The sequence below is a fragment of the Nannobrachium achirus genome (genome assembly GCF_963921795.1).
Source record: "Nannobrachium achirus genome assembly, chromosome: 18".
Taxonomy (NCBI): Eukaryota; Metazoa; Chordata; class Actinopteri; order Myctophiformes; family Myctophidae; genus Nannobrachium; species Nannobrachium achirus.
The window spans coordinates 47,476,593-47,496,676 of NC_137825.1; the positions used below are offsets into that span (position 1 = coordinate 47,476,593).

At 46.5% G+C, this 20,084-nt stretch overlaps 1 protein-coding gene across 1 annotated transcript in view; it reads left to right on the top strand.

Annotated features, from left to right (window-relative positions):
- Nucleotides 1-14,867: 14,867 nt before the first annotated feature.
- ntn2 (netrin 2) overlaps nucleotides 14,868-20,084 on the top strand; it is a gene marked incomplete at both ends in the record, with an annotated part of 94,165 nt that continues 88,948 nt past the window's right edge. The window contains 3 exons of the mRNA XM_080747016.1: nucleotides 14,868-15,134; nucleotides 16,788-17,077; nucleotides 19,581-19,950. Coding sequence (XP_080603142.1) covers nucleotides 14,868-15,134; nucleotides 16,788-17,077; nucleotides 19,581-19,950 — 927 coding nt within the window. The remainder of the gene's footprint in view (nucleotides 15,135-16,787; nucleotides 17,078-19,580; nucleotides 19,951-20,084) is intronic.

Consider the following 20,084-nt stretch of genomic DNA (forward strand, 5'->3'; position numbering starts at 1 on the left):
CATGACATCACAACATACAAGCCCTTTTATGCCCATACATGGAGAACCCTATCTGAACCAGCCACACAGATATGGGCCATGTCTTGGCCATCTGGCCAGTGATGTACGGTATATTGATGACATCAGGGATCTTCATATATCGGCATAAAAGGGATTCTGGGGAATACCCATATATGGACTTTTACATAGGTGATGTCACCTGTGATATCACCTGTGATGTCACAGTGGTGTGTCAGGGGAACCACACTCTGATCTAACGCAGACATTTTCTCTTGGCAGATGGGCGGAACCGGAGAATCTCTCCGCGAGTCTCCGGCCAATAGCATGTGTTCTCCTCCCCCCACCCCCCTCTGCTCCTCTGCTCAGCGCAGAGAACGCTGCTGCGTCATGACGTCAACGGATTCGGTGCGACGCCCCTCTGCGTTCCGATTGGTTAGGGATATTCTACACTTCCTCCAACAGTGATTTTTACGCGATCGCCCAGGCTTATTTTTCTTCCGATCGTCAAAATAAGCCTGGGTTTCCGAGGCTAGGGGAACCAAAGTGTCCTACAGACAGAGATACGCGGACAAGATGTGCCAGTTTTCATATAGTAAACTAAGATGTACAAAAACTAAAACTGATGGGGCAGAATTTGCAACAGAGGATGCTATGCCCCCTCTGGCACCCCCGTGGCGCCGGTCCTGTCAGGCCACTAATACCTAGACTGGCGGAGCCTGACGTCATACTGCGTTCACTCACTCATTCCTTCCCCAGTATAACGTCTGGCCTTCGGCCTATTGGCAGCTTGAAAAGTGGGCGGGAGTACTTGCCTTGACAGACAGACTCCTCTAACCAATCAGCGTAGCAAAACATCTCTCAGCCAGTCGGAAGAACGGCAAACAAACACGTCTTTTCGGCCGATGAACTCCGCTAGCGCATCCCCTGTGTTCCTTTTTAATTGTTGTAATTGATTCCAACTCTGACATAACTGCACTTATTTGCTTGTTTTATCGTTAGAGCGTTAACTGTTACACTTGTTGCATCGCGAGGGCACCCATTGTTGTTTTGAAAATGCAGCAGCATGCATCTACATCACCGTCTACACATGGACCAATCAGGGAAAGCTTTTCACTTGTTGTCAGGAAGACTACGTTTGTTGTGCGGACAGCACTCACTGATTGGCCCCGATCAGAAAATAATCAGATCAGGATACTCGCTGCCTATACCCGGAAGGCCAGATGTTATACTGGGGAAGGAATGAGTGAGTGAACGCAGTATGACGTCAGGCCCCGCCAGGCTAACTAATACCTACTTACTTGAGAGCTGGCAGTCCTGGATGTGTGTGGAAGTGCGTGATGTGTCAGAGAAAGGAAAGCTCTGTGTGTGTAGGACAGGGGTCTTCAACAGGGGGTCCGGGACCCCTAGGGGGTCTTCAGAGTTACTACAGGGGGTCCTCCAAATCTTTGTGTGATAGAAGCTTCTTTTTTCCCCTCCTTTTTTATATTAACCACATGAAACCTACAGTAGTGTCCATATTCTGCGAATTTTAGCCAAAAATAGCAGATCTACAAGCTTGTAGATCAGCTATTTTTGGCAAAGAGCTTTGGTGTATTGGGGGAAAAGAGCAGACTAAGTACAGAGTTAAAGGTCAAGTTTATTAAGTATTGACGGTTCAAGTGGTTAAATATCTGACATAAATCCAAAATACACTGATGATTGTGCCGTCACTCGGTGCCGCGCTGTGAGCTTGTATATTTTCACTGGTTAAAGCATTCAATAATTCTAGGCTTAAATGGGTTAACAATCATCTCTTGAGAGCGCAAAATGAAACCATATTTTCATGTTACACTCTCAAGAGTGTATACTATAAGGGTCCATTTGGTTACTAACTCTCCATCATTTAGCCTGGGACCACCTGGAACCCACTCAAGGACCACTGGTGGTCCCCGGACCACTGGTTGAAAACCAATGATCTATTGGTTCTCAACCTTTTCAGGCCGCGACCCCCAAAATAATCATATTTTAACTGGGGACCCCCCCCCCCCCACCCTGACGAGCACTAAGAGGCATTACATTTTGTATAACACGGTTGTGAAAATAGCCGAACTACATGTAGATCGGCCAATGTTTAAGTTAACATTTTAGAGGTATTAAAAAGTCCTTAAATTATCACTTTAGAAATGTGCAGATACCCTCTATACACTTGAACTTTATGTTGGTTTGTTTACAGTTGAGAGAGAAAACAATGTTGCACATTAAGTTAATCATCTGGGGACCCTCCCAAAATAATTGGGGGTGATGTGATGACGTCATCAAACGATAAAGTCGACCTCAATTCAACTTTTTACTGAGTCGAGTCGACTTGCAAAAATCACAAGTCGTTAATGCCCTACTGTGAGCGTGAACAAAAATGATTCGCTCCTTGAAATGAAGGGTTTTGCCCATCACTACTGGGCGTACATCGTGGCCCTCTCTCCTCCGCACTCTCTCTGGCCTCCCCACCCTACCCTACCCTACCCCACCCCACCCCACCACCCACGCCCAGGCCCAAATAAAAGCCTCTCAGCAACTCCTGTTTTCCTAATCCGTGAACTCTTGACAGAGGAGCCTTTGCTTGAAAGAGAGACAACTCAACGTGAGACGATCTCCCGGTGACAGAGGAGAAGCTGAAAAAACCTTCCCCGGAATGCCTCGCCCGAGACCACCCTCTCTCTCTCTCTCTCTCTCTCTCTCTCTCTCTCTCTCTCTCTCTCTCTCTCCTTCTGGTTCCTTTCTCCGCTCTCTCTCTCTCACTCACTTCCCCCCCCCCCCCCCCCCCCTCCCCTTCCATTAATCTCCTTCCTTCTCTAATTGGTCCGTCAATAGGTGATTGACAGCCCAACACTGTTGGATTGGCTCCAGTACGTTGCACAAAATAGCCCGCCGTAGTCCCGAGCGGGATTAAGTAGAGCCTTTTATACCAGCGTACTTCCCGTAAAAGGCTCATCCTTTGCTCTCGCGTTCAAATCCCCTGCTCGTATATTAATGGGCGAATTACTTAACGCAGTGGCTTCGGTCACTATAGGGAGTCCGCGAGGGAGCCATCTTACCAGCAAGCCCATCCATTTCCCTATCCATTAATCCATATAGGGGAATGTCGCAGTTAGTGATCGCCAAGGCGGTTTGCAACAGGGACGTGCTGGGCCCCTGATTCAGCCCGGGAAAAAAGAGTTGGAGAGGCCCTCATTGCGCGCTATAGAGAGAGATCTCTCTCTATAGCGCTGCTGCTACTCAAAGATTTGCTGTCAAGTTGCATGACAAGTGACAAGCCAGTGGGCCAATTACATGAGTTATATGTTGTCGTTGTCGGGTGGAAACCTTGTATGTCCAAAACCGTTTGTTTTGTATTTATCATTTAAAAAATGATTTAAACTAGTGAAAACAGCCGATCTACAAGCACACAACGCCTCGCACCGCGAGGCGTTGTGTGCTTGTAGATCTGCTGTTTTCACTACTTTTGTGCAACGGCCTTGTATGATGAAGCAGGGCTTTGCTTCATGAAAAAAGTTTACACATTTGAAACTTGGAGATACGAGGTTTCTGCCCGACAGTGGCGATTTACTTTGTTGGCCGCCCAGCCCCCAAAATGGAACGAAGGCCGACATTGTATTTGTATTTTTTTTTCCTGATGGCCGGCCTGGACCGGACGGGAATGAACCGGACGTTCGGGAGTTGTCCCGCTTTTCCCAATGGCCAGCACGTCCCTGGTTTGCAATCACGGAGGCGCTCCATGCATCCATCCAAGGCCATTTGGCAGCAACATCTTTCCCTTTGACGTAACCGGCCGATGGCATCAGTCCAATGTGACGGACGATCAAATCTTAATACGTTCAACCTTCTCCCTTCTTAAATTCCACTGGGCCTTTAACTGCTCACCGTGTTTTCTTAAAGTGCTGCATGCAGTGGCGTCAGTTCATCAAAAGCTAAGGTATGGCAACATGACTGGTGTCTTGCACGCGCGGTCGCGTGCGAAGGCGGGCGTGCAAAAGACACCAGTCACGTTGCCATACCTTTGCAACAGGCATGATGAATTCATCTGTTTTCTTTTCCCCCTGTTGCCAGGGACGTGCTGGCCATTGGGAAAAGCGGGACAACTCCCGAACGGCTGGTTCATTCCCGGCCGGTCCAGGCCGGCCATTAGGAAAAAATGTAAAATAAAATGTCGGCCATTCTCGTATCTCCAAGTTTCAAATTTGTAGATTTTTTTGCAAAGCAAAGCCCTGCTTCATCATACAAGGCCGTCGCACAATGAAAAATAACGGTTTTGGATATACAAGGTTTCCACCCGACAACAACGAAATATAACTCATGTAATTGGCCCACTGGCTTGTCACTTGTCATGACTGAAATGGCAAATCTTTGAGTAGCAGCAGCGCTATAGAGAGAGATCTCTCTCTATAGCGCGCAATGAGGGCCTCTCCAACTCTTTTTCCCGGGCTGAATCAGGGGCCCAGCACGTCCCTGCCTGTTGCCATACCCAATTGACGCCTCCGGCTGCATGTCTTTTGCCTCCTTCCAAAAGAGAAGACACGCGGGAGTACAGCTGTTGCTACTTCGACCACCGTTAATGAAAGACAATGTCTGCCCCTGTTGGGGGAAGCATGCGGCTTGTTAAACACACCGTCCGCGCTGAGAGCGGAGAATTTCTTGCTGAAACAGAATCTCGCAGAGCACTTCAAAGGTCAGCCAGCTACACTGACATCTTGGCTCAGACTTTTTGTGTGTGTGCGTGTGGAAATGGATCATGTTTTGCCCTTTGTACAGGCATACAGAACCAGTGTGCAGTTTTGCTTCATTAAGACCAGGTCTTTGATTTTTTTTCTTTATTTTTGATTTCCCAGTGTGTGCGTGTGTGGGGGGCCCTACTAGGTTGTGGTTATAGCCCGAGGACGCCATTAGCTCGACCTGCGCGGGCTGGCGTTTATTTCGGAGGGGTTTTAAGCGGTGGGATTAAAAAGCCATGTCACTGTTCTCTCTCTGTTTAACCTACCACGCGCTCGTCTGACAGGCCCAGACCCCGGGAACAATCTCCCATGCATGCAGGCCCCACATGCGCGTGGACCAGCACCATATTTAGTCATCCAGAGGAGTCTGACACAGACCCAACGCAGCCCTCCACCTTAATCTGTGGCATCTCTCTCTCTCTCTCTCTCTCTCTCCCTCTCTTTCTCTAGCTCGCTGTCATTTTTTATGTCCTTCCGTGAACTCCTGCTGTTCGTCTCTGTCACTTTCCCTCTCTCTCTCCCACGGCTCCCATTCATCTCCGTCCTCGCTCGCCCTCCCCTCGGGTCGATCCCCGCTTCGTCGACTGACTTGTCGGCTCTGCCTCTCGCCCCGTTTTCTCTTTTCCCCGGGTCTCTCCTTTCGGTTTCTTTGACTTTTTCTTCTCGTTTAACGCAGGCTCGTTCTCCGTTCGGGCTTTCGGTCGCCCGTGGTTTCCTATATCCGCGCGTTCGTTCCCCCCCCCCCCCCCCCCCACCAACTTTCTCTCACTCCCTCACACTAAACCACATGTCTATCATTACATCAATCTCTGTAATTCTCTCTCTCTCTCTCTCTTATCTTTGACACCTGTTTTCTCTCCCTCCGCAACCCCGCTTCCAAAGCTGTCAACTCTTTCCTTCCTTCCTTCCTTCCTTCCTTCCTTCCTTCCTTCCTTCCTTCCTTCCTTCCTTCCTTCCTTCCTTCCTTCCTTCCTTCCCTCCCTCCCTCTCCTCCGGTGTTGATTTTGACAGCACATTTTTGGTCACAGTCTTTTGAGTGAAACGTCATTTTTGGTTTTAGTCAAATTTTAGTCATCTGAAAGGTTTTAGATTTAGTCTAGTTTTAGTCGACTAAATGTACAGTTTATCTTAAAAAGCATGTTGGCAGGCCTTGACGGCGTCCTAACGCCTGGTTTTGCATGCTGAAAACAGGTCCGCGTTGTGAGCTTGTAGATCTGCTATTTTCAGAGCGCAAAACCCGAGGGCAACCAAACATAAAATGACTTCTCTTATTTTTTTTGGGTTGTTCTACATGGATCTCTTCTCCACTACTCCCTCCTTAACCCATTTAGTGCTCCAGACATGAAAGGGATAAAAGTCCAAGCTGCCGGCCGCCTGCTCCGTCCGCGGCCAGTCTCTTATTTTGAAGGCCGGAAGTAGATCGAGCTCACAATTCCTACTTGACGATCTTTACGATTCGCCCGGAAGTAGTTCTGGTCCAGATGTAAACATGAGTGGAAGATGGATCCCTTTTGCTATTTTAGTGAGAATCCAATGCCATCCTTGGCATCAAAAGTGTTTTTTGGAGAAAATGGACTACAAAGATGAGAAAGACCGTTGGCTTCCATGTTATGGGCACACTATTGTGTGCACATGGATGCGCGATGATGATGAATCGGCGAGTCCACCCGTGCCAGCACTTTCCAACGGACAGTACGTAGCCCTTGCCAGCTTTACTGTATATACAGTAAATATCGCGCGTATACGCGGGATCGGCACTCTAGATACCTTTTAATATTTTGCAAGTATTCGCGGGATCGGCTACAAAATTAAAATGTTGCTACAGTTTTTATTTGTTGACGAAATCGTCAGTACCGTATGCTAAATCCTAGTTTTAGTCAGCATAGCTTAGTTTTTATTTAGTTCAGTGGCGTCAGTTCAGAATAAGCTAAGTTATGGCAACATGACTGGTGTCTAAGACACCATATGTTGCCAATTGCCATTAGCAACAAGCATGATACATTCATTTTAAGAAGAACATTAATTTTTTTCCCCCCGTTTCTACGGTTTCTTGGGCTGGATATGGCAGCCTGGAACGGTTGTTCAAGTGCAGCTAAACTTGGCATGTTAGTTAACGTGCCACAATTAACAATAATGCATTGCACCTGTGCAGCTGACCTGCGGAACCTGGGAATATACCATCTTGTCAAGATGGGGAGAATACAAGTGTGGAGTATATAATTATAATACCTTGTTAAAGTGACCATTTTGTTAAATGTTGCATTTGTGGTTATTTTACTGTAATTTAACAACATAATAACCAGCACAGATAGACAAAGAGACATTCATGGATTTATATTTAAAAGTAACTTTTATTTCCCCCCCTGGACCCTGGGTATGGCAGCTGCATACCTCTGACACACCCAATTAATTGACGCCCCTGATTTAGTTCTAATTTAGTTTTCGCCAGTGCAAAAAGAAAGTCGACAGACATTTGATTTACCGTCGTATAGTTTTGGTCGACGACATCAACACTGCCTCCTACTCTCCTCCGTGATAGACGCACCGCCGACGGTATAGGCCGGGCTCGGATGGGCTAATTCAATCAGCTGTCTCACTCACTCTCTCTCTCTCTCTCTCTCTCTCTCTCTCTCTCTCTCTCTCTCTCTCTCTCTCTCTGCCCTCCCCTGTGGGCGCGGGGGTCGGACGGCCTTTTGATGGAGTGCCTCGTCTGATGAACTCCCCAGTCCCCACCCGCGCGCCCACTTCAACCTTCCCCTCCTCCCAGACACTTCCCATTGATCAATGTCCTCATCCATCGCGGGGCCTTCTATAGGCCCAGGCCCCCCCCCCCCCCTTCGCTCACTCCACTGCCAAATCATTTATGACCCCCCCCCCACACACACACACACACTCCCATGTTCCATTTTTCATTAAGGCTGAATTTCATAAGGTGTGTGACTTGTATTTTGTCGTGTTTTTGGGGCTGCTTTTAAAAGGCGCGTCCGCGAACGGCCATTTCGGGACAACATGTAGGGGAGGGATGTCGTCGTTGTCGGGTGGAAACCTCGTATCTCCAAGTTTCAAATTTGCACGTTCTTTTGCAAAGTAAAGCCCTGCTTCTTCATGCAAGGCTGCAGAAAAGTTGTGAAAACAGCAGATCTACACGCACACAACGCCTCGCGGTGCGAGGCGTTGTTTGCTTGTAGATCGTCTGTATTCGCTAGTTTAAATCATTTTTAAAATGATAAATGCAAAACGAACGGTTTTGGACATACAAGGTTTTCACTCGACAACGACGATATATTTGATATGATTTCTGTCTGATTCGAGTTATAATTAATGTCAATTAAAAAAAGACCATCAGGAAAAATATATAAAACTACCAAGGCTTATAACCGATAGCACGAGTACTTTCACAGACTCTCTCACAGTTCTCTCTCTCTCTCTCTCTCTCTCTCTCTCTCTCTCTTTCTCTCTCTCTCTCTCACTATCCTCTTGTTTCGCACCATTCCTTCACACACTCTGTCTTTCTTTAACACCCTCTATGAGCTCGGGGAGAGGCCAAATGATCCGGCTTAAGCACTTGAGCAGAGAAGAGGGGGGCCCTGTTTTACCGGACCACTGGGCTCTTTCTCTGGCTGTTCAGAGCGAGTCGCTAGCTTTGGACCCTTCTGCGAAAAAAAAAGAAAAGAACGGAACTTTTGTCTTTTTTCTTTTTTCCTCTTCCTGCGACTCCCTTTAAACCGGGGCCTTGTCTGCCTTTTCCCCACTCCACTGAAGTGGACGCGGAGGCGGCCTTTTGTGTTCACCAAAGGAGAGGAGAGACGCCATAGACGAGGAACGCGACGAGAGGGAGGAGAGGAGGAATTGAGATTCATTGTAGCTTAATAAATTCCTCGCTAAGAGGGGTCGGGGCACCTCCTTCAAGCGCTCGGCCGTCAATGGGGTCCTTATAGCTTTGACACCCCGGCGAAGTAAGAAGGGATTAAGGCCGGAAAAGCCCCAGGCCGCATACATCTATCTCTTTCTCTGGCCCACATATTTCTCTCTCTCCCTATACCTCCCCTTTTGGAACCGAGAGGCCCCCCTCGCCTTGTTTGCGAGTCCAGTGAACGATGTCACCCAGGTACCTCTCCGCGCCAGAACGGAGCGTTCAACTTGTGTGTCGTCGCGCGCCGGCGTTACTCGCCGAGAGCGACCGATTTCCAAAGCGAAGAAGTGTGACAATTATCGAGCTAACAGCGCGACACATGTCGCCGGCTCGCTTTCTGTTTTTCGAGTTCGGGGTATTACAACCTTTATACCAGTAGGCTGGCTGAGGTCACATGCAGGCCCGCTCCTTCCAACCACTTAAGCAGTGATTTTTGGGGTGACTTCTGCCGTGCCACTCAAGCATGACCAGAATGCCTGGCCAGCTTCGAACCTGAATGGAAGGCGACTGAATGGTGGGCATTAGCATTCAGGGTGCAGTCGCTTTCAGCCACTAATGTCTCTCTTTAAATGGTCACTTGCTTTCTCTTGAGCCCCCCCCCGACCCCCTCCCTCTCTCTCAGGCTTTTAGTGAAAGGAAATGTTCATTACTCATTATTATGTTGCAACGAAAGTCCGGGTTTCGACTTCGAATGGCTTTCCTAAACGCCGTCTTCCGAAAAGGGATATCTAAGCCCCCGCTTAGATATCGCCAGGGGCGCTGGAAGGGGGGTGCTGAGGCTGCTTCAGCACCCCCTGGTGGTAGGGAGGAAAAAAATCGATTGAAAAAAAATATATATACATATATATATATATATATATATATATATATCAGAGGTCGCGCTAGGATTTTTAACAGCCGGTCACCGTGACCGATGATAAAAATTTACCGGACATCTGAAGAAAATACCGGACATTTTAAATTACAAGCAGGTGCACAAAAAGCCAATAGCAACTGTTAAAGTATTAGGCCTACTCACTGCATAGTTGGGACTGAAAACTAATTGAATGAAAAAGTAGGCTAAAAAGAAAGAAAGAAAAAAAAAACGCTTCAATCTTGCATAATAAGGGAATTAATTATATTGGACTAATCGCGCAGGCTGTCTGCATGTGGCACACTGCTTTCACAACAAGGTCTTTCTGTTGCATCATCTTTGACGCCAACAGTACAACCATGTCTTGACTTAAGAATATTGAAAAATAGCAATTGCTTCATAAGGTTGATGGATTCATCTGGCCAGCAATGAATCCAATACTCACTGTCGGGTGGTGACACAGACAGACAGTGCGTCCGTGCGCATGTTATGCAACTTCGGGAGAGTTGAAAAGGCTCTTCCTACTGTCTCCACTCCATCTCATAAAGAACTTATGGGTTGATTGCTGACCGTGCGTGCATTTCTTAATTCCCATGGCTTTACATGCAGTACGTGCGTCGCAAACTGACACTGAAAAGAGTGAGCGAGGGAGGGAGGGAGGGAGGGAGCGAGCGAGCGAGAGAGAGAGAGAGAGAGAGAGGGCGGGCGAGCAAGTGAGAGAGAGAGAAAGAGAGAGAGAGAGAGAGAGATGCAGCCTGCGCAGACAGCGATAATAATAAATGACCATTGGTTTTTCAATCGGTCAGAATGTCCGGGAGGAATTTTATTTTCCGGTCTTGGCCATAAAAAATCGGTCAAAACCGGCAATTACCGGTCTAACGCAATCTGTGATATATATATATATACTGTGTATATATATATATATATATATATATATATATGTGTTCCCTTTGTTACATTTTGTGATAGCAAAATGTCTTTACCTAGCCCCTGGAAGTCACTTTGGCAGTGACGTCAGAATGGAAAGTGGATAAATGTCCCTTGATGATAAACGCGGGCGGTTCTCTCGGCTGGCTCCACGTATTCTATTGAAGTCAGTGGGCGCCGCCCCGCTCAGCGTGTAGATCATGTGGAATCAACTGCTCCTCCTTCCGTGGGCATTGCTAGTCGCTTTTTTGCCCCCCTTCTTTGGTTTGGGAAAGGCGATAAATGTGTCAGAAGGTGGATGGGCGGGCGGCACAAGGCTTTCTCCTCCTATGCAGTGCCCTCGCTATAGCAAATATGTGGAATCGAGCGCCACAGCCCACCAGCCCTCCCTCTTTTGTGCCTTGGTTTCATAGGGGGAGTGGTCTTCCTTTCTCCTCTACGGTTCTACAGCGTACACAGTACACTGTCGTTTTACTCACGTTCAGAGCGATTTTTTGGACTATAGAGACATTGACAGCCAAGAAAAATCCATCAGAAGGACTTCGCCGTCGGAAAGTTCACTTATTATTAAGCACCGATGTGCTCGGATATTTTTAATTTTTCAACGTGTTACACCCATAGAGTTATAATAAGTAGGCCTATAGGTTACACCACGGACAACCGCTTTTCGCTCGCGTCGCGCGTGTGTGTGTGTGTGTGTGTGTGTGAGAGAGTGAGTGAGTGTGCGATATAGAGAGAGCGACAGATACAGACAGCGTCTATAAAAACTGCGTGTGTATGATGTTTTAAGCATTGTTGTTTCCCAAGTACTGGGTCTCGACCCACGGGTGGGTCGCGGAATGGGACTGTGACGTGTGTGTGTGCCAATGTTGTGTATTGTAACTGCGTCTTCTATTGCAAACAGTGCTAAACTCTTCAATCAATCAATCAGTCTATACAACAACCTCGCGAATTTGCCTATACAGCCCCCACCCCCACACCACGCAAAAGTCCTCAATTCAACATATAGGCTACGTCAGTAAAAGTACAAAAGTATTGACTTGATTTCACTGTCAAATATTTTGTCCCAGTACAGTTTTTGCTGAAAGACTGTCAGCCCAGACTACACTGGACACCTTACACATGACAGTTCCTGGGTACCCAAAAAATATATGTAATGTCGGTACTGCCTATCGGTTCCTAGATGTGATGCGCAAACAAAAAAAAAGACAGCACAAACAGCACAAATTGCACAATCCAAGCACCGCGATGCGTCGAAGCATAACGCTGGAGCGTCTCTGTGTTGAAGTTCGGCGGTCCTTTGGGCCACTCACCTCTAGAGTTCGGGCCACTTCTAGAGTTCACAGCAAGATACTGTGTGTGTGTGTGTGTGTGTGTGTGTGTGTGTGTGTGTGTGTGTGTGTGTGTGTGTGTGTGTGTGTGTGTGTGTGTGTGTGTGTGTGTGTGTGTTGCTAAAATGAAACTGAAAGTGAATTCTCCCCAAACATTGGCAGGCCTATTATAGTAATAATAATAACACAATTAGGCCATAAATGTGCAATTATGCAACTGGAGACATATTACCTTTTATTACCCAATAAATAAATAAATAAAGAATGTTTACAAATAATGTGTGTGTAATAAAAAAAAAATCTCTATTCAGTTTCAGCTAAAAATATATATTTTTAACCATTTTGGAACCGAAATAGGAACCGTTAGGAACCGGAACCGATAAGCAGAACCGGAACCGGAATTGTAAAAATCCAAACGATACCCATCCCTTGCCTGAGCACCACTAAACCCCTTATGTTGATCAAATATAGAGCAGTCGTGCCTGAGCGCCCACAGGGCGATCTGTTTTTTTTCCGACCCTGCTGTCCTCTGCCCAGCTCAGCCTCTGGCCGGACACCTAATTGTCCGGTTTTCAGAGTGGTGTTATTGCTTTAATGGTTACATTTACATATCTCTGCTAATCTCCCGTTTCATTGGTATAGAAAAATAGCAGATACACAAGCTCACAGACACACACGTGTGTGCATTTCATTTATAGAGCTCGCTCGGCAGTCATCGCTTACACTGAACGCTCCGGTCCACCGTCACTCCTCCGTCCTCCCACGCTTATTGTGGATGAAACCACGGCGAAAGTAGTTAGATGAACTGCAGCTCAGATTTGCCCAAAAGACGCCGAAACGAAACGTCATTTAGCCAACAATGGAGCAAAGTAAATTAGTTAATAAAGAAGCGCAGAATTGACGAGTATTATCATGCACTTTGCAGCACTGTGTGCAGTGGCGTAGGGGAGGGGCACGCAACCCCCGCAATGCAGAGGGGGCCCCCACACAGCACACACCCAAATGCTCCCTACTGCTCCAGTCTAATTCTCTCTCCCCCTCCCCCGCCTGCTTGCCCAGTCTCCACACAGCTGTGTGGAATGTAGTTAATGAGCACTCCTTTAGCTTTCCCTTACCAAGAAAGGAATATACATTTACTGCACCCAGCATTTAGCTAGTGGTCGTGTTGGAGCGCCTCAGTCCGCCAGCAGAGTTCATGTGCAACTTCTTCCAGAGAGATTGATTGATTGAAGACTTTATTAGAAGTTTGCATAGGAAAGGGTACAGTTTCATGACAGTACAGTTCACTGGTACAAGGTCAACTAAAAGGAGATCCTAGTAAGCTTTTCAGCTTATTTACATAGGAAACCTTTATGTATGACTCATATAACATTGAACAGATATAACTCCGTCATCATTTGCAAAAGGGCCCCCACCCCCCTCCTCGCAGGGGGGCCCCACAATTTTCAGGAATGATGTCAGCAAAGAAAAGGTAGAACGCAATGCATGTTTAGGTTTTCCTCTTGTCACTAGTAACAAAATAACTGCAGCTGAGCATAATTATATCCACAAGTCTCCCCTTCTCTTCCCCTCTCTCTGTTCTATTATTTGTGCTATGCCAGTCATGTGGATTAGATTTCTAATGGGACAATTTAACTCAAGAATAATTGCAAAAAAGATACAGTGTAGGGCCATCATGAAATAAAATAATTCATGAAGGGTATTTGGGTGCATAATAAATAAAGGAGGTAGGCTAGTCTTAGTTTCAGGGCCGTGCAGCCCATACAGGCAAAATAGGCAGCCGCCTTGGGCCCCACACAGGCTGGGGGCCTCATGAGATATATATTTTCTTTTTTAACTAACATGGGCATGGTGATTCAGCAGTGATTCATGGTGGTCCATTGGCTAATAAGTGTCAATTTAGGGGTCCTTGACATAAAAAGTGGTGTAACTTGGAGGGCGCTGGTTTAAGCTTCGCTTGTTTAGCCTTGGATCAAGACAGTCATAGGTCAGTCTTGTTAACTCAAATATTTACTTCTGGGGGTCCCTGGAACAAAATATTTTGGGATGGGCAGGCCATGGAGCCGCTCCGTGGACCAAATACATATCATTTGTGCATTTCCAGGGGTTAGCTGACATTTGGTGGGTGAACACTAGGCACAATCATTGTCATTTTGTGCCATACATTTTAGGCAGATTACCCCCCCGGACCCCCTGCGGCTTACCACATTAAGAAAACAACAAGCAACAAAATGTTATTATTGAAATATTCAATTCTAGTTTTAAAATAAATCCCACTTTGATGGCCAAAGTCTAGTTATTTGAGAACTAGAAACTGTCTATAGGCTCATTGTTGCAAACTAACACCGTTGTATATGGGGAATAAAAAACAGTAGAAAACAGTTACAAAAATAATACCCGATTTTGTAGTGTGTGTTTGTGTGTGTGTGTGTGTGTGTGTGTGTGTGTGTGTGTGTGTGTGTGTGTGTGTGTGTGTGTGTGTGTGTGTGTGTGTGAGTGACTGTGTGTGTGCGTGCTGTGTGCGTGCTGTGTGTTGCACTGTGTGCTAAAATAACTTGTAAACAACTCCTTGTTACACAGTTGTGCGGGAAATAAGCACCCAAAACCGTTATAAAAAGAACCCAAAACCAGATTAAAAAATGTGAATTTTCATGAACCAAGCTCCTCCAAGCTCAGCTCCCCTTGGGATTTGGGAGTTCCAGCGTCCCTGGATATCGCCTCGAAATCGTCTCGTTTGACATCGGTCGACGGACACTGACGTTCTCTCTTCTTTTTGTTCTTTCACTTTGGCAGGGAAAGCGGAGGTCGACTTCAAGCACGGGTCTCTGTGCGCTCTCCTTGCACTTCCACTGACACACACACACGCGCGCGCGGGCAGGCAGGCGCGCACGTAAACGTACCTGCTTATAAGAATATACACATTATTCCACTCAGACGCTGACAGACACTGTCTCAGAGAGACATTTGTGTACATTCAACCACGCACGCACACACACACGCACACGCACGCACACACACACACACACACACACACACACACACACACACACACACACACACACACACACACACACAAATAGAGAGGCCATCGCAGCAGGATGAAGGAACCGTGGAGGAGGTTGCTGCTGATGCTGGGGCTGAGCGCCGCCCTGGCGTCCTCCGTGCTGGTCTCCCCGCTGCACCACGGCGGCGGCGGCGGCTCCTCCAACCCCTTCTCTGGGCAGCAGGTGGCGCCGCCGGACCCCTGCTACGACGAGGCGGGCGCCGCCCGCCGCTGCGTCCCCGAGTTCATCAACGCCGCCTTCGGCAAGGAGGTGGCCGTGTCCAGCTTGTGCGGGCGCCCGCCCTCGCGCTCCTGCAGCACGGTGCGTAACGGCGTTTTTTTTTGAGAATGCCAATGAATCTGTCCTGAATCGTTTGTTCTGATTTTATCTGTGGCCATCAGTGTTGTTTTTGACAGCAAATTTTGATTTAGTTTTAGTCATAGTCTTTTGAATAAAACGTATTTTAGTTTAGTCATAATTTAGTCACCTGAAAAGTTTTCGTTTTAGTCTAAATATCATACGATTTTAGGCGGCTAAATCTACAGTTGATTTAGTCAACTGAAATGTATTTTGGCAGGCCTTGATGGCATCGTAATGACTACACTTGGTTGCATGCTGAAAATAGCTGATCTACAAGCTCACAACGTGTCGCAGCTCACAACTATTTTCAGCACGCAACACCTGAGAACAACCAAACATAAAAGTACTCTCTTCTCCACTAGTCCCTCCCTAACGTTTTAGTCTAGTTTTTATTTTGTTGACAAAATTGTCAATATATTTAGTCCTAGTTTTTAGTCATCACAGCTTAGTTTTTATTTTGTTTTTATTTAGTTTTCGTCAGTGAAAAAGACACAGTCAACAAACATTTTTCGTCATAGTCTTAGTCGACAAAATCAACACTGGTGGCCATAGAAGTGTTAAGTGCCTTCAGAGCATGGGGTCTTTTCAGAGCATCCGTTGCTGTCATTTCAACAACAGTTAAATATATTCCTGTTACACTGTACTCCTTTGTCTGATATCCAGCAATACCGCTGATGTCCTTAAAGCCCTTTGCACACAGAAGCGTTTTTTCACACAAAAAAACAAACCAAAAAAAAACGGACGATTTCATTTTTTTAAAGAAAACAATTATTCTCTATGACCTCATGCACACCGGCTCCGAATTTACCATGCGGCAGGTGGCTGCGGCTGTGAGTTTTTTTCGCACCAGTTCGATTTGTGCGTCTTGTCGCATGCGGTAAAAACTCATTGACTCCTTTTATGACTCCTTTTCGGATCCGCAGTGTGGATTCCGCACAGCCTTGCACACCAAATCCAATGCGTTTTAATCATGCAGCAAATGGAAAGAAACGGTCCTGTGTGCAAAGCCTTTTAGTGTACCAAGCCTGCACGTCTTAACATGGACGCTCTTGACAGTCAGCGTGTTCCTACTGTGAAAACAGTACAGACCCCCGAAATAATCATATTTTAACTGGGGACCCCCTCACCCTGGCGAGCACTAAGAGTTGAGGCATTACATTTTGTATAACACGGTTCTATTGTGAAAATAGCAGATCTGATCGGCTATTTTCACAATGTCTGCCGCTAATATTTGACAATTTGGTCAATGTTTAATTTGTCATTTTAGTGGTATCAAAAGGTCCTTAAATCGTCACTTAGAAATATGCAGATACCCTCTGTACACTTAAACTGTATGTTGGTTTGTTTACTGTTGAGTGAGAAAACAACGTTGCAAATTAAGTTCATCATCTGGGGACCCTCCAAAATAATTTGGGGGTCCCGACCCAAAGGTTGAGAACCACAGACTTAGTATAGCCTGTTTATATGTATCTCCATTTAGGGAGAGCATCCTGGTGTATGTAAGGTGTCCCATATGCCTCTGATGCCATATGCCAATCTGTGAATGCTGTTACTCTTCTTCAATAAAGGGTCAACTTTCACCCTGACTGGATATTCTATATTTTTCCATCCTAGGTGGCGGAGCGGGCCGGCGGCGGCGGCGACGACCACCGGCCCGCCGTGCGCGCGTGCCACGTGTGCGACGCGGCCGACCCCCGGCGCGCGCGCCCCGCCTCCTACCTCACCGACCTCAACTCGGCGCACAACCTCACCTGCTGGCAGTCGGAGAACCTGCACGCCGCGCCGCACAACGTCACGCTCGCGCTGTCGCTGGGCAAGAAGTTCGAGGTCACCTACGTGAGCCTGCAGTTCTGCTCGCCGCGGCCCGAGTCGCTGGCCATCTACAAGAGCATGGACTACGGCAGGTATGACGCCCCGTGCACACCGCGGTGGGAGAGGTACGCTCGCGTAGGGGTGGGTGATATGGAAAAATACAATATCACGATATTTTCCCAAGTTGTATCACAATACACGATTTTATCATGATTCTTTTTCACGTTGGTTTTTATGGTTATTTTTCAAGTTACTTGACAAAAACTAGACTCTCTGGCTTCCTTTTGGGAGGTCTAAATTGAACTTTACAAGTATGTAACTCTGACAGTATACAAATAGCCTATACATTTGTATACTGTCAGAGTTAAGTGGAGATGATTTTGCCCAAAATGCAGGTTAAAATTGAATTCTGCAAAGAATCACGATTCAACAGGATTTTTTACAAGGCTCCCTAAATTGTATCACGATATATACGATATCTCTGAAAAGGCTTATCGTGGAGACATTGTATCTCAACGATAATTATCACCATATCGCCCACCCCTACTCTTGCGTGTTTTGCGCGAGTAAAAGTAGCAGTGCCACAATGTAGATGTAGGCCTACTCTGTTGCAAGTGGAAGTTCCCGTATTCAAAATGTGCCTGAGTAAAAGTGCAAAAGTATTGATATCAAAATGTACAAAAGTACAAAAGTCAAAGTAGCCTACTCATTATGCAGAACGCCCCATTTCACAAATTTTCAAATGTAGGCTATCATTTGTATAATCATCGTAAAAAATAGCAGATCTAAAAGCTCTCAATGAGTCGCATCACAATGTCAGGGAAACCACACATCATTGGAGATCCCTGATGTCATCAATATTAAGCCCATATCTAACAGGACTTCATATGGGAATGCCCATATATGGAGGCCACAACGGCCACATACTGTACCACACTAACAGAATCCATATTATGGCCAAGACAGCCTGTATCTGTGTGGCTGGTTCTACAGACAGGGATCTCCATGTATGGGCATAAAAGGGATTGTATGTATGATGTCAGATGTCATAGACGTCATAGGACTTTCACATAACAAATAACTGAGTAAGCATGTTTGGGCTCTCACAGCATATCTCCATATACAGTACATGTATCTCCATATATGGGTACCAGGGGTCTCCATATATGGGTAATTGGTCCGATATACATCACTGGCCAGATGGCCAAGACATGGCGCGTCGCCCTGAGGCGTCTTACTCTAGTAATATTGATTTACAATTATTTCATTGCATTGTCTTGACTCTTGACTCGAGTGGACTCGGTGGGGTCCCTTAGTCCGAGACCGAGTCAAGACCGAGTAAAATCACAGGCGAGACCAAGACCAGACAGAGTCAATGGCAATTTGGACTCGAGTCCTGGCCAAGGTTATTATAGTAAACGAAAACTAACTAAAAAACGAAAACTAGAATGGAAAAAACATTTTAGTTACGGAATTGTGTGTTTAAAAAACTAACTAAAATAAACTAAAATTATAGAGAAAATCTCCTTAGTTTTCGTCTTTTGTCTTTTGTGGAAATACAAAATAAAAAACACCAGTTGGTGAGGTCAAAGAGAGAAGTTGTATGTCTCAACATTCCTGCCACTCTCAACAATATGACGTTTTGTTGATTTTCTTTATTAGACAATACTTTTTCCGGAGCTTTTTTAATCTCACCCCTGACAAATACCCCATATTACGTAAAAGACTAAAACTAATAAAAACTAAACTAAAACTAAGCTAAACAAATTAAAACTAAACTGTAATTGAAAACAAAACCTCAAAACTAATAAAAATAAAAACTAATGTAAAAATCCAAAACTATTATAACCTTGGTCCTGGCTCGAGATGAGACATTGACTCGAGCACTACAACACTAGAAGTGGCAAAACAAATCCACAGAACGTATAGCGTAGCATTCTGGTACCCAGGCGACTTGTGCTTTGCTAAAGAAGATGGCCGGGTTTCCCAAAACGATTTTAGCCCATCTTAAGCCCAACGTAGCTCACACATGGTCGTAGAGACCAAGCCCCGATCGTCATGTTCCCGTGTTCATGTGGTTTCGGGCAGAGCGACTTATTTAACCCCCTACAACTACACCATCATTCAGATTTCACAAACAAAGTGCTTAATAAAGTCTCACATCTGTCTAAATACGGTACGGCTTTCTATAATTACCCGTATCCTCCATTTTCTTTAATAAGAAGCCTTTTATCTGATCACTGTCTGTTTATCTCAATGGGGTTGGTGCGCATGGGGAACGTCAGGAAATACATGGGAAAACAGAACGCGATGGGATAAAAAGGCTTCTTATTAAAGAACATGGAGGATATGGGTAATTATAGAAGGCCGTACCATATTTAGACAGGAGTGAGACTTTATTAAGCACTTTGTGAAATCTGAATGATGGTGTAGTTGTAGGGGGCTAAATAAGTCACTCTGCCCGAACCCATGTAAACCCAGGAACATGACGGTCGGGGCTTGGTCTCTACGACCATGCGTGAGCTAGGATGGACTAAAATCGCTTTGGGGAACTCGGGCCGATGTGTCTAATAAAAACATCCAATTCAATCCCAGGAGCTGGACGCCGTACCAGTTCTACTCGTCGCAGTGCCGCCGAGTCTACGGGCGGCCCAACCGGGCGGCCATCACCAAGCAGAACGAGCAGGAGGCGCTGTGCACCGACGGCCACACCGACCCGCACCCGCTCTCCGGCGGCCTCATCGCGTTCAGCACGCTGGACGGGCGGCCCTCCGGGAAGGACTTCGACAGCAGCCCCGTCCTCCAGGACTGGGTGACGGTCACGGACATCCGCGTGGTGTTCAGCCGCCCGCAGCTGCCCCGCGAGCTGCAGGGGCTGGGCGTCGCCGGCAACGGGCGCGACGACGACCCGGCGGCGGCGTCTTCGGCACTGCCCGCCTACTTCTACGCCGTGGGGGACTTCCAGGTGGGCAGTAGGTGTAAAGTCGCTTGAGTAGATTAACTCGAGTGCTGTGCTTAAAGATGGAGTGCCATGATCCCCCCCCCCAAAAAAAAAACATAATGATCAGGTATTATGATTATACTAGGAGGAAGTTTTTT